The 23,523-nt window shown below is 49.6% G+C and overlaps 1 protein-coding gene across 2 annotated transcripts in view; it reads right to left on the reverse strand.

The window, feature by feature from the left end:
• The window catches only part of ABTB3 (ankyrin repeat and BTB domain containing 3), a 313,737-nt gene extending 292,835 nt beyond the window's left edge, over positions 1-20,902 (reverse strand). For both annotated transcript variants that reach the window (XM_040490986.1, XM_040490987.1), the window contains exon 1: positions 19,765-20,902. In XM_040490986.1, the coding sequence (XP_040346920.1) occupies positions 19,765-20,902 (1,138 nt within the window). The remainder of the gene's footprint in view (positions 1-19,764) is intronic.
• Positions 20,903-23,523: the final 2,621 nt, after the last annotated feature.

Raw genomic sequence — 23,523 nt, forward strand, 5'->3', positions numbered from 1 at the left:
GGGCCTACAAAAATACCCAAAGCCTTAAAAGTGAAAATTGTCAGCTCCAAAACATGAAAAGAAAACCGCAAAGCCATAATGAATAGCTGTGTAATTAAGCGGCTAAAACCTGTAACATGAAGTCAACATCATGAACTGCTGACGTCAACATTCATTACAATTTCATTACATTTGGGGAGGGGGGTGGGACGGGAAGGGCTGGTTAGATTTTTCTCATTTTGCAAGAATTCCTGAGGATACATGATGACAGCAGAGAAATCAGAGCCCACCAAAAAATGAGATGTACGTGTGGCAAAACAATTCCAAAAGCAAAATCATTACAATTTTTTTTTCCAGCCATAATATAAATTTGATGGGGTATGTCTGGGCGTGATGTGGGACGGTGCCTCCAAAGGCAGGGAGGCTGGAATAAGGAAGATGTTAAAACTACCTACGTGACAGTCTGCCAATTTTAGCTATCAAAACTCAACTAAGATCAGAAGCCTTGGCAAATGCCCGATTTCTGACAAGTCTGCTGGACTAATGTAGGCCCGCATACACACACACACACACATGCACACACACATGTGCGTGCACACACACACACACACAATGGCTGCCTGTTTTCCTGGTACTACTGAAGTTAATAAACACTTGCCCTCACTTCTTCCAAATGGAAACAAACTGAAGCTTTCCTTGATATATGATGTACTATCAATAACCTCCTACTTCTCCTTTCACAGAAAACTCATTTTACTTTAAGGAAAACATGATGAATGATTAAGATCCATAACAGAGACCCTGTGCACAGAATACGTAAGGATTTCTAGTTGTGACAAGCCTTTGCAATGGAAAACTTTTGGCAAACTGAAAACAAAGGCAAGAAACCTGTCCGGGAGCGTGTCTCCCACTGGGCACGCCCCCTCTTTTCAAGTGCCCAGTGCAACACGGAGCAACTTCTTGTATACAAGAACAGGATGGATTATACAGCTGAGCTAAGGCACACCAGCCTTCGTGAGCCTCTGAACTTGTGCTTTCTTTCAGAAAGAGTTTGCTCAGGCTGGGCCATAGATTCCTCTAGAAAGTCCACAAGTGGAGAGGATTCTTTCTGGGCCTGTGGAAAGCTGGCTAAGGGGCTGTGTCCTGCAGAGCACAGCAGGAACCCTCCTCCTTTCTGCGTGGACATCCCATGGACTTTGTGACCTTCAAGCAGCAGCATCTGAAGCCCATGAGAAGCCTCCTGCAATGGCTGAAGATGTAAAGGTAGGGGCCAAGGTCAGATTCAAGGCTCCATTGAACCTTGACCTGACAGGCTGCAGGGGAGGGGCACAGTAACCCCATACCTCCAAAGGTTAGGAGGGCCAAAAGCTGGGGTAACCTCCACATCCTGGTTAGTCTTCAGATGGGACCCCTGTGTACTCTTCTTCCCTGCCTTGGGATATTCAATCCAGTTTCTCAAAACTCTTGAGCACCCACAGGGGCGCCTGGGTGGCTCAGTCGGTTAAGCGTCCGACTTCGGCTCAGGTCATGATCTCATGGTCCGTGAGTCGGGCTCTATGCTGACAGCTCAGAGCCTGGAGCCTGCTTCAGATTCTGTGTCTCCCCCTCTCTCTGACCCTCCCCCGTTCATGCTCTGTCTCTCTCTGTCTCAAAAATAAATAAACATTAAAAAAAATTAAAAAAAAAAAAAAAACTCTTGAGCACCCACAATGCACAAAGGGCCGACTTGGGACGCACAGAAAGAGCACCGGACTAGGATTCAAACAGCTGCCCCATGCTGCCACTTACTTAGCGACCTTGAGCAAGACAGGTCACCTCTGGCACCCTCAGAATGAGGCCACTAATGCCTACCACCCATGCTAATACGCAGGGCTGTTAGGAATACTGATAGAAATAATTGATGGAATTTTGTAAACTGTGGAGGCCTAAAGAATTAATAATAACAAGCACTGTGGGGTTCACAATTACAGTTAGTGCAACCTGAAAAACAGCAAACATTTCCTCCTCTCTTCCAGGGGCCCCTTGCTTCAAAGCTACTCAATTGGCAGATGAGTTTGCTCCCTGAGGAAGGGGGAAGACGACACAGACCTGAGTTAGTCAATAGGAGCATCAGGTTAAACTGGCTCAGCTTAAGCATTTGAATCAGTAAGTGTCACACTGTTCCAGGGAAAAAAGTGATCCTGGTCTTTGTAATCCCAAAACTGGACTATATACTGGCAGCGACGTGTGCTTTTCCTCCTGCACCAGTGCCTAGTGTTAAGTAGACGCTGAACTACTTATCAAATGAAGGACAAAGAGAGATGGAGAGAGACCAACAAAACCACAAACACTGAGTCATGGTGGGGGGTACTGGGGGTGGGAATAGATACACGGTTGCTTTCTCTTTACAATTCCACATTGCCAATCTGATTAAATTGATTATTCGTCTAATCGCTGATTTTTTTTTTTCCGCTGTGGAATTGACCAGCTGTCTTATCATGGTCTGGACACAGTCTTAGTGTTATTAGAACATTTAAGGAGTTCTCACCGGTCACACTGCACCCTTGTTGCCGATGGCCAGCATGGGTCACAGGACAGCCTGCCAATGGACCACCAGGTGGCCAGGGCGGGACTCCCAGCTCCTGCACCCTGACAGCACGGCCCTCAGTGGGTCTCTTCAGCCTCTCTGACTCAGTTCCCCAGGCTGTGCGGGGCAAACTAAAGATACCGACCTCATCGGTGGGGCTGGAGGGACTGAGCTGAGAGAATGTCTGGAGAGTGCTCTACACAAATTCGGACTCAAGGAGGACCTCAATCAACAGGACAAAGGGTTGAATCACAGTTGAGGAAAGGAAACAAAGCCTTGTTTCTTTTTCCCTGGGGCAGCATGGCAGCATGGACGCCAAGCTGGGATTCAGGGAGCTAAGGCCCAGGTCCAGCTGTGAAGTGAGGACCTTCCACTTTCTCTGACCCGCTCATCTGCCAACGGTGGTGGGGCCCCACGTACATCTCTTAATCCCCCTGGCTCTCAGATGTCTGGTTTGCAAACTCCATCAGACACCCATCTGAAGGCAGCAGGGCTATACCATATAGGAGCCTTGTGGGGCTTCTTCCAGTTCGAAGATCCAAGAGTCTATATGCAGATACAGCTTTCAGCTTTGAATGAGAGCAAGGTACCGTCTCACAGGAGGAAAGTGGGTATAAAGGAATAATGAGGAACCATTCTTTTTCTCTTCTTCAAAGAGAGAGGCAAGCTTTGAAAAGGAGAGTTTTTCAGGGCTGGGAATTTAGAAATACAGGGGAAGACTCCCAGCCCGTTGGCCAGTGGTTAGCTCCAGGCTCTTGGTTTGCCTGTTAGTGAAGTTTCATTGATCCATGGCTCATTTCACAGACTACAAAATATTTACTCAGTGTCCACTATGTGTGGACACCGTTCTAAGTCTCGGGGTGATGGTGGGGAGTGAAATATACAAATGCCCTGTTCGCATGGAGTTTGTGTTCCATGGCCTCATTCACTCACTGAACAAATCTGTGTAAGTGCCAACTATGTGCCCACTAGAGACCCAGAGATGAACAGGAAATCGCCTGGCCTATAAAGATGGACAGGTAAGTGGACTGTTCACAGTATAACCTGATGGGTGGTACAGTAGAGGTTTCAGGGGACTAGGGACTGAGAATTTCAGCAATAATAGCTGTCATGTGTCAAGCGCTCACTGCCCCACACTAAGTGCTCATAAGTATCATGGCATTTCGTCCCAGCCCCAAAACATTCCTATGTGCTGGGGGGCAGGGGAAACTAAGGCCGGGAGAGAAGAACTCACCCAAGGCCACCAGCCAATAAGGGATGATGCCACGTTGTGAACCCAGGCTGTCTGATCTCAGACGTTTGGCTACATAGCAAGATACACCATACAGACTCCTCCCCAGAACATCAGCCAGATTAGACATTTTAATGAGCAAACAACTTAAGCCATAACATCCCAAAGCCCCCATCTTCTACACTGGGGTTTAGGAATTCAGGACTGATCCTTTGGTTGATGTAAAACTGATTTACTCCCGGAACTTATTAGGAAACAAATACACATATTTAATACAGAGGCAAGCCAGCTTTAAACCTCAGACCTCTGAGAGCCATAGGTGAATGTAGCAGCACTGACAAATGAAAGCAAGCACTTTGACCTGGAAGGTCGGGACGTGTCTGGCTGGACAGGGTTATTTTTGGTTCAGAGATGACTTTGATGAGTTCCACCTTTGCTCCCTTGTATCAAAAATGGCACCCAGGAGGTGAGGATGCAACAGTGAAGGGGGGATAAAAGAAGAGCTTTGCATCAGGAGAAAAGCAGAATTGCAAACAATAAGGACGAGGGGGAGAGAGGAGACATCTTAGACTTGGAAGCATCTAATTGGACCCTGCATCCTACCAGTTCTGTTTGTTGCCAATAATGGTTCTTCTTTCTTCCATCCCCTTGGGATCCTGGAGATCTACAAGGTTCCAAGCACAGCACCTACCTAACTCTCCCTTCCCTACTCCACTTGGCTCAGTGCTTCTCCCAGCCCCAGGGGGACACACCCTCCTGGTCTCCACAGCCAAAGCCAAACAAAGCACAGAAACAGGCACATGGTGGCATCCCTGCTCCCTGAGTAGCTGAGCCTCCTAGGATGTCAGAGCAGGAAGAGTCCAGACCAGTGCTCTGCAGACTCTATTCGGCAACAAACAGAATCCCTTTCTCAAATGCATCTTATGCATAAGTCAAATATACTAGAACAGATGGAAGGGTAGCAGCTCTGGTAAAGTGAGTGTGCAGGGTGGGACGGGAAGCCTCCCCACTTGAATGCCCTTTATAGAACTTTCAGACCATGAGAGTCCAGTCTGAAGTCAGTGATTTGGTCTAATCCCCTCAGTTTATAGATGACACACTGAGACCATTTTGCCTCCATCCCTTTGAGAAAACATACCAAACATCTTCCTGGTTCATTACGGTTAGTGTGGTCCCCATCGGTCACCTTGATCCTGCTTGTTTTCTTCGGGCCCAAAGTGGTCCCTGGGGTGGCAGGCGAAAATACCCCCACAGCTCAGGACATGATGGTGGTGACTACCTCGCAGGCCACAAGGCACAGATGAGCCCTTCCTCCTCCTAGACTTTCTTCCATTGACTATGAGGACACTTCTGTTCTTTTTACTGGCTCCTGCTCCTCAGCGTCCTTTGCTGGCTCCTCCTCCTCGGCCTGGCCCACGGAAAGACCCAGCCCTTGGCCCACCTATCTCTTCTACACTCATTCCCTAGGGGACTTTGTCATGTCTCATGGCTTTAGAAACCATCTATATGCTTCTGACTCCTAAGTTTATACCTGCCAACCAGTCTTTCCTGAATGCAGCCATGCTTATCCAACCACCTAGCTGACATTTCTACCTAAGGATCTCAAAGCCTCCTTCAGCTTCGCATGTTCCAAACTGGACTCCCAATCTCTCTGCCATCTGCAAACCTGTTCATTCCCCAGTCTTCCCCAGCTCAGTTTATGCAATTCCATCCTTCCAGTTGTTCGGACCAAAAACCCTGCAGTCATCCTTGACTCCTCTCCTTTCCTGACCGCACCCTCCACCCCCGCCCCCACCCCCGCCAATGTGTCAACAACGTCTTTGTGACTCTTCCTTTTCTTTTTTTAAAAATTTTTTTTTTTTTTAACATTTATTCACTTTTGAGAGACAGAGAGAGACAGAGCACAAGCGGGGAGGGGCAGAGAGAGAGGGAGACGCAGGATGAGAAGCAGGCTCCAGGCTCTGAGCTGTCAGCACAGAGCCCGATACAGGGCTTGAACTCACGAGCTGTGAGATCATGACCTGAGCCGAAGTCGGACGCCTAACCGACTGAGCCACCCAGGCGCCCCATGACTCTTCCTTTTCATTATGACCCCGATCCAACCACTTCTTAGCCACCTCCACTACTAACACCCTGGTCTAGTGCACCACCATCTCCTGCCTGGGTAGGTTATTTTAAGAACCTCTATCCGGTGGTCTTCATTTCACTCTTCCTCTTCTACATTCTGTTTTCTTTTTTTAAATTTTTTTTTCAACGTTTTTTATTTATTTCTGGGACAGAGAGAGACAGAGCATGAACGGGGGAGGGGCAGAGAGAGAGGGAGACACAGAATCGGAAACAGGCTCCAGGCTCCGAGCCATCAGCCCAGAGCCCGACGCGGGGCTTGAACTCACGGACCGCGAGATCGTGACCTGGCTGAAGTCGGACGCTTAACCGACTGCGCCACCCAGGCGCCCCTACATTCTGTTTTCAACCAGCAACCAAAGTGATCCTTTTAAATCATAAGTCAGACCTACAAATCCTTACTGAGAATCCTGTAATGGCTTCCTGTTCACTAAAAGTCAAAGCCAAAGCCTACAACAGCCTATGAGTACCTGCCCAACCTGGCTTTCTATAATTTTCTGCTTTCACTTCTTATTCCTCTTGGCTCACCTACACTTCTCTGCCACAAGGGCTTCTTTGCTACTCTTGCCTCAGGGCCTTTGTACTGGCTGTTCCCCTGCCAACAGCACTCCTTCCTCAGGTACTCACACAGTTTTTGTTGTTTTGTTTTGTTTTTTTTAGTATTTGCATTACCATTTTTTAATTTTTAAAATTTTTTTGTTGTTTATTTTTAACAAAGAGAGAGAGTGCACACAAGCTGGGGAGGGGCAGAAAAAGAGGGAGACAGAGGATCTGAAGCTGGCTCTGTGCTGAGAGGAGAGCCAGATGTGGGGCTCAAACTTACGAACCGTGAGATCATGACCTGATGAAGTCAGATGCTTAACCAACTAGGCCACCCAGGCGCCCCAATATTCACACAAAGTTCTCACCTCCTTCACCTGTCTGCACCAATGTCACCTTCTCAGTGGGACCACCCTAACCACACTATTTATAATTACAACTCACCATCCCAGCCCTCCCAATCCCCCTCACTCTGATTTACCTTTTCTATGGCAATTATCGCTTTCTAACATCCTATATTTGCTTACTTACCATTATTGTTTAAGGTCTCTCCCAACTAGAATTCATGGTCTATGAAGATCTTTGTCTGTGAACTGATATATGCTAAGTGCTCAGAACCATGCCTCCTACCCAACAGGCCCTCAACAAATATCTGTCAAATGAATGAATGAATGGACAAATGATTATTTTGTAGTTTATAGATCGCTATCACAACTGATGATCCTTTGAGCCTTGAAACTCTTGGGATTTTTTAGACAAGAAAACAAGTCCAGGGGCTCCTGGGTGGCTCAGTAGGTTAAACATCCATCTGATCCTTGGTTTCAAGCCCAGGTCATGATCTCATTGTTCTTGGGTTCGAGCCCTGTGTTGGGCTCCACACTGACAATAAATACAGAGCCTGCTTGGGATTCTCTCTCTCTCTCCTTCTCTCTCTCTCTGCCCCACCCCAGCTTGCTCTCTCTCAAAATAAACAATTTAAAAAAAAAAAGCCCAGGGGCACCTGGGTGGCTCAGTCGGTTGAGCCTCCAACTCGGCTCAGGTCATGATCTCACAGTCTGTGAGTTCAAGCCCCGCATCAGGCTCTGTGCTAACAGCTCAGAGACTGGAGCCTGCTTTGGATTCTTTGTTTCCCTCTCTCTCTGACCCTCCCCTGTTCATGCTGTATCTCCCTCTGTCTCAAAAATAAATAAACATTAAAAAAAAATTAAAAGGAAAAAAGTCCAGAGAGGTTAAATCACTTGCCTGAGACCACACAGCTTGTTCTACAGTGGGCTTCATCCCCTCTTCTGTTTTTAAACCCTTAAGAGGATGGTATTTGACCACACCGGTGCTGATCTCTCCAAAGCCCAGACCCCATCCAGCGCTCTCCGCTCTCCCCAAATTCGCACCCAGGCTTGCTGAAGACCACATCTACAGGTACAGTGCACAGGGTGCTAATTTTTCCCCAGAGGAGCATTTATATACTTTTACTCAAATGAATGCATATCTTGTCTCTAGGGACCATGTGACACAGATAGAAGCTTCCAGGCCAACTTCTGACCCTAAGACCCTCCTCCAGAACACAGGAGGGACACTGATATGCTGCCCCATCCCTGGCCTTCTGTTTACTCACATACCACAACTGGATGTTCCGTAAGGTATGGGGGGGGGGGGGGGACAGACAGGGGAGAGAGACCCTTTGCAATCAAGAGGAGGCTCTCTTTGTTCTTTGTTAACAACTATGGGCTGAAATGTGAGGTTGCTAAGTGCCACTTAATAACTGCTTCTAGCCTCCTGCTGATAAATTTCGTTCAGGCCTAAATTTCAGGAAAAGTTACAGCAGCTAGTTTATTTCTGTCTCATCCATCATACTGTGAATTGTGTATCTGCTCACGATGGCTCTTTTCACACAGGCCACTGGGAAGCTAAAGGGCAGCAAATCCTGGTTCTCAGGCCTTTGGACTCCAGGACTTAACGCCAGTGGCCCCTGGTTCCCAGGCTTCAGGATTTAGACTGAATTATACCACCTGCTTTTCTGGTTCTCCATCTAGCACCGGCAAATTGTGGGACTTTCTGGCTTCCACAACCATGTGAGCTGATTCCCATAACAAATCGCCTCATATATAATCTCTATATATCCTATTGGTTCTGTTTCTCAGGAAAGCCCTAATACAGTGATAAACACTCCGTAAATGTTACCTTTTCCCATTAGTAAATTCCAGGCTTTACTGTTTTCCAAAGTGTTGCCTTGTTTGACACTTATGGCAGCATGAATACCAGAACCTAGTATTATCATTATTTCCCATTCTTATAAGAAGAAACAGGCTCAGAGAGGTCAGGGGCCTGTCCCAGGCCACACAGCATATGTAAACCCGGTTAGGCCTGAGCCGAAGAAGCCCTCCTACTTGCTAGAGGGTTCAGGCACCTTCCTGCACCCCCTCCCTTTCGACCACCAGCCCCCACTCTGCAGGCTCCCAGCTGCCCCAAGGGGTTCCACATGCTGAGACTACCAGGGGCTGCAAAATCGCCAGCTTGCTCCTGGTCTGTCGCTCTTTCCTCCACAGCTCTCATGCTAAGGGAAAGGAAAACCTGGAACAACAAGAGGGTCAGCGGCAGCAGCAGGACCAGGAGGGAAGGAGCCCGGGAGATGGAGAGGGGAAGAGAAAGAGGGGGCGCCCCACACCTGGCCACTCGCTTAGCCTCCCACCCACACCAGTCCGCCCCAGGATGGGAAGAACAAGCATCTGGAGACTCAGCATCTGGCCTTGAAAATGGCAGCTGCAGAATGGAGAGAGTGGGTGGAGGGGTGGGGTAGGTTTCTAAAGAGAATGGGGCACACACAGAATTCAGAATTGAGAGAGGAGATTCCCAGCTCCGTTCCCGGCCCCGATGACATCACTGTGGGAAGGTAACCACGAATCTTAACCCCCAATCCCACCCAGGATCCCCGGAGGTCTGGTATCCCCAGTCACCCCTGGAGGCACACAGGACGGCCAGCTGGGCCTCTCCCCAGACTTCACCCCACAGTCTGAGGAGACTCTGTCCTACGACCCTGTGAACCTCTGCTGAGGAGCTACGGTCACGGGCACAGTTTTACATTTGGGTGATTATCTGTGGATAAACTAAACCTACTTCAGGTCTGCAAGCTTCTCAGGGCAGGACCATGTCCATTGTTGCTCACAAGGGTGAGCCCAGGCCCTAGCCCTCAGAGTCAGCAAAGGTAAGGCTGCAAGGGGTAGGAGGGGCAGGAGGCCAAGAAAAGAGGCCGGGGGGAGGCCAAGGAAAGGAAACGCTGTATCTGTTCCCCAGTACTTGAAATTCTCTGAGGCCATTGAGAGAGAGAGAGAGAGAGAGAGAGAGAGAGATTGGTAATTTGTGTCTGCCTACACATGCACATCCTGACTTCTGGGTGGTTCTATGGGCTGGGATTAGGAAGGAACAATGACACACGCCACCCAAAAGAACCCAGTTATTCCAAGCAGCCTCAACCTCTGACACGAGCATTGTTTTTTAAGGTATCAAACTGCCTCTCCGATCTGCTTTTGGATGTTAACGCACTGGGGAGCGGCTAATATGGTTCCGCGCGGAGCACGCCTGATCTTCACAGTAAGTAACTGCTTTCGTCGGCTCAGTCGCAAGCGAATGGGGAACCTCCCCCATGCTCCTGGACTAGCATTTCTTTTACTGTGATACGCAGAGTAAAAGCTGGAGATGGTATAGCCTGGCTGTAAATTAATCTCGAAAACCGCTGTCAACAACGCAGCTTCTCAGCCCTCTCTGCCCCCAAGGAGTGAGCTGGTCTGGAGGAAGCAATGCATCACAGAGAATAGGAGACGGGCTAAGAATCCAGAAGCCCGGGTACTGGTTCCAGCTCTGCTGTAAGACCTTGTGACGTTGGGCAAGGGGAGTCTCACTCTGAGCCTCAGTTTCCCTACCTGTAAAATTGTGAGGGTTGAATGGAATGCTCCCCAGGAATGCTACCACATGGGTGGGAGAAAGGGAGAATCTGAAGTCCCTCAGACTTGAGCTCAAATCCCCACTCTGCATTCATTGCCTCAGAGACTCTGGGCAAGTTACGAAATGTCTCATAGCCTCAGATTCTTCTTGGGTAGGATGGGGCTGGTAACAATATCTAACTGACCTTCCCACATTCACCTTTCCCTTCCTTCCTACCTGTTCTCAGTACTGCAGACTACATGAGCTTCTTAGACCACAAGTCTGATCATAGCGCTGCCCTCCTTAAAACCTTTCAAAGGTTTTCCAGTGTCCTTGGGAAAAGAAGACTCTTTAATCTGGAAGATGGCTTGGTCCAACCTCCACCCAGCTCTCCTCACTTTGTTCTCCCATTCCAGCCACCCTGGCTGCTCTCCTTCTTACCATGCTCCCTTCTGCCACAGGCCCTTTGCACATTCTGCTTGCATCATGGAGTATCTTCTACCTTTTCAACCAAATGGGTCATTCTTCGACTTCACTCAAGCCTCACATCCTCATCGAAGTCTTCCCTTACTCCTGACAACCCCAGGTATCTCTCCTTTGTAGCAACCATCACAGTTGTATACCTACATGATTATTCATGATGAAAATAATTCACTACAGGCCTGCAAGCTCCATGAGGTCAGGGACCATGTTACTTAACATCTAACATAGTGCCTACAGAAAAAATCATAATGAACATAATAAAACAACACCAACATTTATCAAGCAATTTCTACACGTCAGACACTTCCCTAAGAATTCACTTTTTTTATTATTCTCACTTAACAAAGGGGAAGAATGAGTCACAGGGAGGTTAGGTAACTTGTCTGATATCATACAACCAGTTAAGTGGTCAAACCCTGGAAGCCTGGTTACTGGCAGAGCGTTTGAAGGTTTTTACTCAATACATGAAGCAGGGTTCAGGAAGCAGATCTTTAAGCAAGGAAGCTGGCACCTCTTAAACATTTGATAATAATAATAATTGCTACCAGACATTAAGTGTTTGTGATACATCCAATAGTACCTATTCTAGGGACTTCTACATGAACTAACTCATCCTCCCGATGACACCATAAGGACGTACTACCATTATCGTCATTTAACAGATGAGGAAACCCAGGCTCAGAAAGGTTACCTGGCTTTCCCGAGGTCACCAGAGTTTACACCTTGGTCCACTAACTCTAAAGTCTGAGAAAACTCCAGCCCTGGGATTCTCAGGGGGGCCAGGACAAATTCTCCATCATGCCACAGATTTCTGCACGCAGTTCTAGTGAGAAGGCCCGCCCTCCTTCTGGCACTGAGTCTACCGACCCAGCTAGGCAGGGTATGGACAGAGCTGTCCCCTGGAGACCACAAAGCCACCCACCGCCCCGAGGCCTCGGCTGAAGAGGCTACTCAGCAACCTCACGGGGCGGCCAGGATGGGGAAAACCAGCATGAGCTGAGGAAAGAGCTGGGATCACAATTACACGAAGGGCAATCCTCAACCAGGAGCACCAGCACCAAGGCAAGCTGTGCCTTCCACTCCACACAACCCTTGGGCTGTTCTGGGATCCCCTCAGAGGCTCATCTTCACCACGGTGCTTGTAGCCCTTCAGAGAGCACAGGTTCTGAAGCCCAAACCCCAATTCTACCCCTCAGTACCTATGGCAACTCAGCCAGCCACTGAACCTGTCTGAGCCTGGGTTTCCTCCCCAGTAAAATGGGAAGAGGAAACACGCACTTCACAAGAATGGGGTGAAGGCTGCGGGAAGTATTCCGGAACGCCCTGCTAGTACACTACCTGGCCCAGCAAGTGTTAGCCCCTCTGCAAGGGGTGCTGGAGGGGAAAAGACAGGTACATAATACACTTTTCCTAGGGCACCCACTTGTTTTGGATTCATATTCTTCCCATGCCTAAAAGGTTCATACTGATTCACCATGAATCCACACCACACCCCACTTCCGGATTAGGATGACAATAACAATAATAATAAACTTAAAGCATGATAGGTATAAAGTATTTACTTACCACGAGACACTGGGAAAGACACTTTGTATACACTGTGTCATTTCTTTTATATTATCTTAATCTTCACAAATATCCTAAGGGGCAGTCCAGAGCCAGACTGCCTGGGTTCAAATCTGACCCAGCCATTTGTGAGCTGTGTCACCTCAGACAGATTCTTGAAACTTTTTGTTCCTCAACTTTCTAATCTAGAATTGTAGTTGGGAATGGCTACCCTGCCAGAGACCATAATTCCCAGCCCCCTCGTTTCTAGGTGAGACCATGTGACTGAGCTCTGGTCACTGGAATGTGGAAGGAGTTGATATACTCACATCCAGACTGTCCCATAAAAACCTCCTACACTCTTCCACACTCCTGTTGTCCCCGAGCATGGAAGTTCTGGGGAGTCAAATGTTCCAGAAGGCAGAACCTCCGTCAACTTCTGTGGAACAAAGCACTTCCCTGCCCTGGCATCAACTTTTCTCAACATGAATGAGACGACCACTTTTCTTGTGTTTAGCCACTAAGATGTTATGGTTGATCTGATCTAACAGCTACCATCACCCTGACTACTAAAGAAATTGGTACCAGAAGTGGGGTGCTTAAATATGTGGACCTGGCTTAGAAGTCAGATAGTAGGGCCTGTGAAACTGGACAGCCTCATGTTGGACAGTGGTAAAATGTTAACTGTCACCTAGGACGACTCAGAGGCAGAAACTGGGCCAACTGAGCCTATAGGCTCTAGAGAAAGATGTTTAGGAAAAAAAAAAAAATGGTAATAGTTTGCTTTATTGCTCCTGGCTGAGTTTAGCAAGGCATTAGTAAGAAAGAGGAGCTGAAAAAGACAATGACTTCTAGACCCCAAACAATAAGAGTAAAGACTGAGAAGACTTTTAAGTGAAACAAATGATCAGATTAAGGGTATAAGCTTCCGCGTAAGCCTGGTGGCTGCAAGGTAGCTGTCATTAAGGGGAGATAAAGAAAGGTATCCAGGTAAGAAAGTGAAGAAATAATCCAGTTTGATAATTAGCTCTAGGAAATGACTATGGGTGTGGCTATCGGCACATTTGATGTCACTGATGAAAATCCTACTAAGTTGTTAAGAGAACTCCATTGGCAAAATCTCTAAGCGTGCATTTTAAAAACCTTTTACTGTTACAGCATTTTTTTTTTAATTTTTTTTTTTCAATGTTTATTTATTTTTGGGACAGAGAGAGACAGAGCATGAATGGGGGAGGGGCAGAGAGAGAGGGAGCCACAGAATCGGAAACAGGCTCCAGGCTCTGAGCCATCAGCCCAGAGCCCGACGCGGGGCTCGAACTCACGGACCGCGAGATCGTGACCTGGCTGAAGTCGGACGCTTAACCAACTGCGCCACCCAGGCGCCCCTACTGTTACAGCATTAAAACAATCCTTGGGCCCCTAGAAGTTCAAGGGCAGGAAGGAACTAGGTTACAAAAGATTTAGAGCTTCAGGTTGGTCATACCCCTCAGGACCTGCTTCAGGAAGGGCCAAGAAAAAAAAATGGACAAAGACAATCCTCCCACCACAAGGCAGAGCCAGGAGCATGGAGAACAAGAAACCAGGAAATTTCTCCCCGAAGCAGACTCAGGGCTTAAGCAAGGAACATCACCCATTTCCAGGGCACAACTACACAGTGCCTGCTTGCCAAGGTTTCAGAAGAACTAACCCAATGACTTGTGTGTGTCTTCCACTGCTGCTTTCTCCTAGTGGGAGTTTTACTGCGACTACCCTGCCCTTTCCAATGTGGGATATGGATGCAGAGGGGCAGATAACATGTCTCTGTTGGCTCATGGCTCCCTGGACCATGAGAAGCCATACACAATCCAATGGCTAGAACTCAGCTTCACCCAAAGATCCTCAACTTTCCTCTGCAAGCAATGACTGCACAGAATATTAGTGTCCTCCCTTGGGAAGGGGAACATGTTTTAAGTGAGAGAAGAAGGATACACACAGATATCTGGTGGCTGGAGAAACCCTGGCACATCTGGCCAAGGATACATAAGCACAAACAATGGAGATCCCTTCCAGGCTTAGCCCGTAACACCTTTCGTAAGATCTCTACTCTCTCCTTTCTCTACCTATTGGCTAGATGAATGTCCAAGTGTGGCCCTGAAGGCCACATACTGAAGGTAAAGAAAGCCAAACCCATCCATCTTGGTACCTAACTGACCCTCCTTCTCCTCCCCCATCACTCCTCTCCCAATCAGACTTGAGCAAGTAAGAAACAACCTTCTATTATGTTAAGTTCCTGAGATTTGGGGGTTGTCTTTTATAACAGCGAATGTGATTATAATGCTTATAATAAAGAGAAACCATGCCTGGCATGTAATAAGCACTACATAACGGTAGCTATTATTAGAATACCCATTTTACTGATAGGAAAGCTTGCAAGTTATGGGTGTGCCTAACTTCGAAGTCAGACCTCTCAGTAGACGATAATCAGACCAACTTTAGAGGTGATTTTGGTGCCTGGCTCAAGGTCGCTAATCATGATAGACCCAGAATTGGAGGCCTTCCTCCTATTCAAAAGCCATCAGCATGTGGCTCCTGACACCAGGTCTCCGGGTTGATCCCTCCTCATTTTATTTTGCTGTTATTTTTATTTTCTGTTCCATGAAACACCCTACTTGCAAATGCCCCAGCACTGAACTGGCAAGTCTGCATAGGAAACCAAATAACCCTCCATTGACCCAAATTCCAAGTTTTCATTTACATTCAGCTAGTTAATTAAAAACGTGCTCTGTGAGCACAGACGCTGCCGTGGCTGACTCTTGAGATAGTTTTGCTATTCTTTGGAAGAAGCTAGGTTTCTTCTGTGACATTTTTGTCCAGCACAGCAACACTGCACCATGGACATGATAGGGGACCAGATAGGGGACAGGAAAACTGCTGAGTAAGCCATTTAGTGCACAACAGAATCTAAGGGGGCAATGGCGAAGAAAAAGACCTGAAAATCATCCTACCCACCAAGCCAGTGTTGCCGGGGATGGGGCCCATGTTAATTAATGTTTATAAAGTGATTTGGGATTCTTGAATGAAAGAGACTATTCAAAATCAGCAGCCTGAATAATCAGTTTTTTAAGGAAGTCATTATTGCTAAGTGCCTACTATGTGACAGGTGTTTTCACATACTTGATCTGATTTAATCCTTTAATCACTGTATGTGGTAGATTTGGATTTTCTTCCCTTTTTTTTTAATGCCTTTTTTGTTTGTTTTGGTAATCCTCACTGTGCAGATGAGAAAACCAAATTCAGCAAAATTAAGTCATTTTCTGGAAAGCAGCAGAGCTGATATACGAGGCTAAGTCTTTCCCAGTATAAAGTCCTTATCCCTTTCATCACACCACACTGCCTCTTCCAGTCTTCCCTTCAAACTCTCTCTGCATTACAACAAAATTTCAGTCAAGGATGTCTATCTTTTTTTCCTTAATGTCTTTGTAGTTTGTTTGTTTGGTTTTACTAAAGTACATTTTAAAACATAGTGAAACACACATTCTTAAGTTTACAGTGCAATGCCATTTCAACAAATGCATATACCTCTGAACTCTATTACCTGGAAAGTTCCCTAGCACTTCACTAAGCATGCCTTTTTAAAAATAATACAGCTTATTTAAAAATAAGGGGTGCCTAGGTGGTTCAGTTGGTTAAGCAGCAGACTTTGGCTCAGGTCATAATCTCACCATTTGTGGGTTCGAGCCTCGCATCGGGCTCTGTGCTGACAGCTCAGAGCCTGGAACCTGCTTCGGATTCTGTGTCTTCCTCTCTCTCTGCCCCTCCCCTGCTCACGCTCTCGCTCTCTCAAAATAATAAACAAACATTAAAAAAATAAAAAATACAGCAAATAAAATAAGCTACTTTCTTTTGACCAAAACAATCTTTTTGTGACCTTGGCAGTGGGGGCTGAGCCCATGGAGCCAACCCGTGAGATGGGTGCAATGAATTATTTGACTTTGGGAATTTTGGGAAGGGGGATCCAAGTAAAATCCTGTACCTTGCTGGCTCTGTCCACACCAGAGAGTTGTTCATTTGGATGAGATAAAGATGTGTGATACCACTGTGCCTGGATTATCACAACTACCATGACCATTTTGGCCCCTACCATGTGTCAGGCACCAGAGTGTAATGCCTTTATACACGCAATCTCATTTAATCCTAATAATTACCTCTACTTTACAGCTGAAGAAAATGGGGCTCAGAGAGGTTAGGTAACATGCCTAAGAACACACGGCTAGAACAGGACAGCCTTGAAATTCAAGCAGCAGGAAGTCTGACTTCAGAGGCCTTTAGAGAGTTGATTATAGATGCTGATGGGTAAATTTTAAATCCCAAAGATTTAATGGGCCTCTTACATTCATTCAACAAATAGTACTCAGCATCTGCTAATGGGCCTCTTACATTCATTCAACAAACAGTACTCAGCATCTGCTATATGCTAGGTGTTAACAGACATCTAATAAGCTCCAGCTGTGTACCAGGTGCTCCCTTAGACTTTGGTAGAGATTATAAAAATGTAATAATCTAGTACGGCCCAGTTCAGTTTGAAAGAAACAACAAGAGTAATGTGTTGGGACAGAAAGACTGTCAGGCTGTAAAGGGTCTCTGTTCAACTGGGTTGGATGGCCTAAGAGCAACACAGTTAGGTTCCTTGTGCCTCAGTTCCTCCTCTGTATAATGGGGATAACAGCAGTAGCTTTTCAAGGGAATGCTGAAGATCAAATGGGTCATCTGAATAGCGCTGGATATATGTTGGCCGTTATTACCTGTGTACCACATATTTGCGCAGTCCTTAAATTTACTAAGAGCTCAATAAATATTGACGAATAAATGAATTCACAAATGAAATAAGCGATGCTGCGGAGTTAAAGGGGGAAAAAAATCGATCATGTGAGGACTGGGCTCCTTAATAAGGCCGGCAGAGCAGAAAGACTGCCATGCAAAACAGTTTAATAGGTTTGATATTTAATGTATGTTTCAGATACCTAAGAAACTAATTGCTTATTCCTTTCTCTTCTGCATAAATGACCTGCCATTTTAAACAAGCTCAAAGAAAAGAGATAGATCACAGTGAAATTACAGTATATCTCATACTAAGAAATGGCTGAAGGGGTCCCGACACCCAGGAGTTAAACTCTGTGGTGTGGTAAACGCTAGGATGGCTGCAAACCCCAATCACCACACACTCACCCTGCCCAAAACCAACTCTGTGGTCTTCTCCTTCCTTAAATTATACTCACTCCGAAAAGGATAAACACAAACACGGTCTTTAAAAGATGTTAAAGATCATAAAAGTAAAACCAATTTGAAAAAAATTTAGAGGTTACTAATACAGACAGAGCTACAGGACGCCCTTATTTTACAGATGAAGAAACTTGAGGCCCAAGAAGAGAGTCAGCTAAAGTCTTAACTTCAAGAGAATGGCAAAGACGCGGGTGGAGCAGGTTGCCCAGATTCCCAGATCCCAAGACTGGCGCCCCCTAAGGGGAATGCTCCTTACTCGGAAGGAAACACTGAGAGATTACTAAAAGGAAGGTCCAGTCCCAGCAGGGGGCTAAAGGTTTGGTGGGCCAGTAAGAATTAAGGATGATTGTAATGGGAGAGGTACGATCAGGGGAGGTGGGCGCACCTGGTGGGAGGAAAATTAAGCCCTCTGTGCTTTTTTTTGGGGGGGGGGGGAGGGTAGGTTTCCATACACAGAGCAGTCCAGTCCACAGGTCCCGGGGTTTTCAGGTGAATCCTCCCCCTTCTGAAGAAGCTTATACAAAGACCAATCAATAATACCTTCTCCTGCAGGCTTCCGCCTCGGTCAGGATTTCATGTGTGTTTGGGGGGGGAGGTAAGGGGGAGCCTCTGCGCCCTCGGCTGGCAGCAGGGTGGGAAGGGCTCTGGCCAGGAGATCCTCGAGAGTCTCCGGATCAACGCGGAAGTCGCGATCCCGCCCCTCCCCCTCCCCCACGCCCACTTTGCTCCTTCCTTCTCCTCCCCCAACGATGATCAAAACCAGGTGAAAGGACCGAGAGCTGGAGGGCCAGTTTCCAAAGGGCTTTTGCTGGAGCCCCGCGCGCCTGCCCTCTCCTGCGCATACTTAGACACATTTAACATACACACGCACACACTCACAAGCACACACTTGGCACCCCCAGAGGCCCGGCCGCGCCCGCCGCATCTTTCCTTCAGCCCCCGGGAAACCGACAGGCAGCAACATGAATGAAATCTACCCAGAAAGACTGCATTTCAGCTCCAACCACGCAATCTCCGGCCAAACCACCGAATATGTAGCAAAGTTTTATTTCGCTTTTAGAGTCTCCAGTTACGCTTCTACCATTTCCTGTGGAAAACTGAAGCTTTGAAGTGTCTAGCTCTGGCTTTCGCAGACAGGCAGGACCGCCAGCTCGAGCTCTCGAAAACAAGAGCCCCCGGCCCCACCCCCTCCACCGCCAGAACTGCAGGTTCAAACCCACCCAGCTCCCGCCTCCAAAACGGGGGTTGTGGGAGGGGATGACAGAACCTGCTGGAAACGACGCCCTAAACTGACAGCCCCCTCCAGAACCCCGCCCCACTCCCATCCTGCCCGGGTCTCGAGTGGCGCTCCTTAAGGCAAGTGGTGACAGCTGCAGCTCCCTGCCACAGGGAACGGAGAGAGGCAGGAGCTGGAAGGTCGGATATTGAAGAAGGCGGTGTCCGTCGAGCAGCACCCACCAGCTGTGCGCTCTAGCCTCCAAAAACTGCCCCGGGAAAACTTGGGACCTAGAAGTCTTCCCGCTCGACCCTCTCACCACACACACCTCTCCCCCACAGTTTCTAGGCCAAGCGATCTCTCCACTGTTCTGCCTTGACGGCCGCGGGGCCTCTCCTACACCCGCGCCCAGATAGGGTCCCCGAGGGCGCAGGGAAGTATGAGAACTGGGCGGCAGTAGGAGGAATGCACCTCTTCCGTAATTCCAAGCAGCCAAAGTCCTGCGCCCGAGAATTTGGCATCTTCAAGGTCAAAAACAAAACAAAACAAAGCACAGGGCTATGGCAGAAATACGTACTAGGGGCAAATGATCAAGCCTGTGCCCCCACATGGTGATGGGTTCTTCCCACAGTCAGCAGGCGGCAGCCGCCGCCCCGCCCTGCAGTAGGGGCAGAACTGTGCGCTCCGGGACTTCGGAACCTTAGGAGCCGCGCGCGTAAAGTACGCGGATTCCTAGCGCGGGGGTGAACAGACGAGTTTCGGGCCGCCTCCAGCTCTGCGGTCCTCTCAGAGGCCTGGGACAGCAGTGGGTGGCCAGAACGACGCGGGGGGGAGGGAGCGAGGCAAACTTGCAACCGGAGTTGGAGGGGTTGGGTGGGAGAAGGCGGCACCCGCGCGGCCACTTACCGCTGGCATTCTTCCCGCAGATGAGGTGCTGGTAGGGCTGCAGGAGCCCCCAGATCTCGGAGTCGTTGTTGACTGTGTGCTCCAGCGTTTCCACGGTGAACCTGGGCGCCTCGTGGAGTGCGTGGTGGTGGTGATGGTGGTGGTTGGCGGCTGCTGCCGGTGGGGCTGCGGCGGCAGCAGCGGCGGCCGGCGGGGCGCAACAGCTGCTGCCCCCGCTGGCGCTGCTGGCTGCGCTGCAGGCGCCGCCGCTCGCCGCTCCCCCTCCCGGCGCCTCCCGCTCCTTATCCGCCGCGGGGGCCGTGCCGGGGCCCGAGCTCGGGCCTGGGCCGGAGCTGGAGCCCGGGCCAGGGCCGCTGCAGCTCCGGGGCAGTCCGGAGGCCACGACCCTCGAGTAGATGTCCCGGAAGAGGCTCTCCATGCAGGCTGTCAGGTAGATGGCGGCGTGTTCGTGGATGCGCAGCGCCACGCGGCTGTCCACCATCCAGCGGTACACGCGGCCCACAGAGAAGGTGAGGCCGCATCGCGCAGACTTGCCGCGGCCCAGGCGATCGCCGCCGGCACTGCTCATGTTGTAGAGGGACAGCGCGGCCAGCGCGGCCGCCGTGCAGTGCGCCGCCAGGCCCCAGGACAGCACGATCTCCATGGCGCTCTGGATCTCGTACTTGGTGCACTTAGCGAAGCGCAGGCTCAGGCGCTGCGCCTCTTTGGCGATGCGTACCAGCGCCCGGCTCACCAGCGTCGACAGCTTGGCCAGCGCGTCTTTGGGCAGGCCTCCGGGGGCCGCCGGGCCTGCCCGGGGATCCCGCGAGCGCAGCAGCAGCGCCTCCAGCTCCTGGAGGGTCCAGGGGACCTCGTCGAGGTCCGGCAGCAGCCGCGAACAGTGCTGGCCGGCGCAGTCCAGCCCCTCGGAGTCTTCCACCAGGGCAGTGTTGACGGTGTCAAAGCTGTTGTGCCGGCTGTGCATGGAGTCAGCTAGAGGCGGCCAGCAGCTCCCGCCATACGGAGACGCCGGGTGCGAGTCGGAACAGCACAGGGACAAGTTGGAGGAGCGCACCGAGTCCGCCGCGCCACCATAACCCGAGTCCAGCGTCAGATCCTCCAGGGTCCGCACCACAGGCTTCTTACCTCTCCTGGCCATCGCTGCGCCACTTCATGCTGCGGCCGCCAGGGAAGGAGCAGCGAGAGCAGCGGGAGCCGGCGCGCGGGGAGAGCCGAGTCCGCGCTGCTTCGGTTCACTTTTCCACCAGCCGCTACTACCAAGTGTTACTACTTTCGGCTGCTTCCCCGGGCCGCCGCCGCCGCCGCTGGTAGACACCGGGCAGACCCCGAAGTCATCTTCCAGAGCCCGGGCGGGAGCTGGGGCGCACTGGGGAGCGAGCGAGGCCGGGAGGAAAGCTCACGCCGGGACTCGCCCCTTTCTTCCAAAATAAAATAAAAAGTGTCTGACCCGCTCCTCCCTGGGCCCTGCTGAGCGCAGAAGCCGCCGGACGCCGACCTCAGTGTTCGTAGGACGGAAATGGACTCAGATGCCGCCGCAGCAGCAGCTCTGCCGGCAGCTGGCTCTGGGGTCCGGGCTCCCAGTTCCCGGCTCCCGGCTTCGGGCTCCCGGCCCGAGGTTCGCTAGAGCGCCAGCCCGCCCTGCACCGAAGCGCAGCAGTTACCGCGGCGGCTGCAAACCCTGCGGAACCCCGCAACACCCTGGCAGCCAGCAGGGCGGGCGTATGTAAAGCAGGGCCGACGGAGAGCCAATGGGATTAGAGGATGCTAATTATCTCCCCCCCCTTTTTTTTTTAATTCCTCTGCTCCACGTAGCCCCGCCCCTCACACACGCCCCCGGCGGTGACCAAGGCTGCAGGAAGTGGGGGGCAGCGGCACGGCAATTACGGGGGGTCTGTGGGAACGAACAGCCGCGGATACTGTCCCTCTGCTGCTGTCCCTGCCCCTCAGTCTCCTGGCTTTGGTACCAGGACGGGAGGGTGGTAGGTTGGGCTGGTGACCCCCACCCACCGAGGTGTGCTACCCGCCAGTGGTTCACAAAGTGTCTGCCTGGGGTCACTTCCTGCCCCTGAGTTTCGGATTTCACTTTGTTTTTTTCTTTCATACGCAAAGCCTGTTTTTTCTTCCTCTACCCTTCCCCCATCTTTGGGTCCCCATACCAATTAATGCGGCCCTCTTTCAGCCCTAGTTCGCCTCAACGTGGAGGGAAGGTTAGAAACCAGGCCAGCTAGCTGAGAGGCCAGGGCGATGGATACCACTAGAAGGCTGAATCTCAGGACCTGAGCCACCTGTCACCAGGGCACATGAACTAGGTTCTTTTCAATAGCCAGAAGGACGACCCTGCACCCATCCTTCAAAGGCCCGGGTGGTGGTGGGCTGGAGGGAAGGCTCCAGTCCCACTTTGCCATCATGGTGCATGTAGTTCCAGACAGCTCAGCCTTAAAAGGGTAAATTTGCACGGATGAGAGGTTTGTTTTTTGACTAAAGAAAGATATCACATGTATGCATGACTTAGCTGCAGTTGTATCAAATGTCATGGGCTTGTTTATTTGTCTCTACCCACCAGGGCAGAATTGATACCCTTCCCACCAGGGGATTCCCAGCTCCCACACAATGTCTCTGCCTGAGGTTCTGGACCCTCTGCCTTCAGCTTAGAAGTCCCCTCCTACAGAAAGGTAGTCCAGATCCCCCAGTACCCACCTGGGGACTTCACCTGCCTACCCCCATTCTGAAGCTGTTGATTTCTGGGCCCTTTTAACACTAGGTCGTTACAATATGATAATGTTTCTAGATTGCACACTGGCCAAGGGGTTCACTGTGCATAGGCCTGTCACAAAATAGTCACTCAGTAAATGTGTGCTGTAAATGGGTGGATAAAGGAAGAAAGGACATGCGTTCGAACTGTTGGTTCAAATGGACTTTCCCAGATAACCCCATAGATCGTCTGATGTTTCTCCTATCGATCATCCCCAATCCACTCATCCCTTCGCCCCCAACAAACCACTACCCTCTGTAGCTACATGAGTACATGAGTACATATACTCATCACTTTTCACTTTGACTATTATAATATTCTACCGCCTGTTCTTCTCTCCTGCCTCTTCCTTCTCCAAACCATCCAGTCCAGGATCTTCCAAAAGCCCATTTCTGACCTTGTCATTCCTTTCTTGAAAAAAAAAAAAAAATTCAAAGGCTCCCCATTGCCTTCCAGATAAATAAAGTTTGTACCAATTAGCTGGCCTTCAGGGATCTCTCCACTCTGTTTCCAGACTCTCTTTCCATAAAATTCCAAACCTTCTATAAAGGATTGTGATGATTTTATGTGTCTGTCAACCTGAGCCGGCCACAGGTGCCCAGTTTAAACGTTGTTTCTGGGTACGTCTCTGAGGGTCTTTGCAGATGAGATCAGAATTTGAATCTGTGGACTCAGTAAAGTAGATTGCTGTCCCCAATGTGGTTGAGCACCGTCCAATCCAAATAGAAGAAAAGGTAGAGGAAAGAGGAATTCACTACTTTCCCCCCCACCTCCTTGATTGAGCTGGGACGTACATTCTTCAGCCCTCAGACAGGGATTTACACCATTGGCTCCCCTGGTTCTCAGGTCTTGGAACTTGGACTGAACACCACCAGCTTTCCTGGGTCTCTAGCTCACAAACGTCAGGCTGTGGGACTTCTTAGCCTCTATAATTTACATGACTCAATTCCCCATAATAAATCTCTCTATTTTTTTCTCTGTTTTTTCAAAGAAGCAGAACACCAATA

This window comes from Herpailurus yagouaroundi, unplaced genomic scaffold (assembly GCF_014898765.1).
Source record: "Herpailurus yagouaroundi ecotype Mexico unplaced genomic scaffold, PumYag 182, whole genome shotgun sequence".
NCBI lineage: Eukaryota > Metazoa > Chordata > Mammalia > Carnivora > Felidae > Herpailurus > Herpailurus yagouaroundi.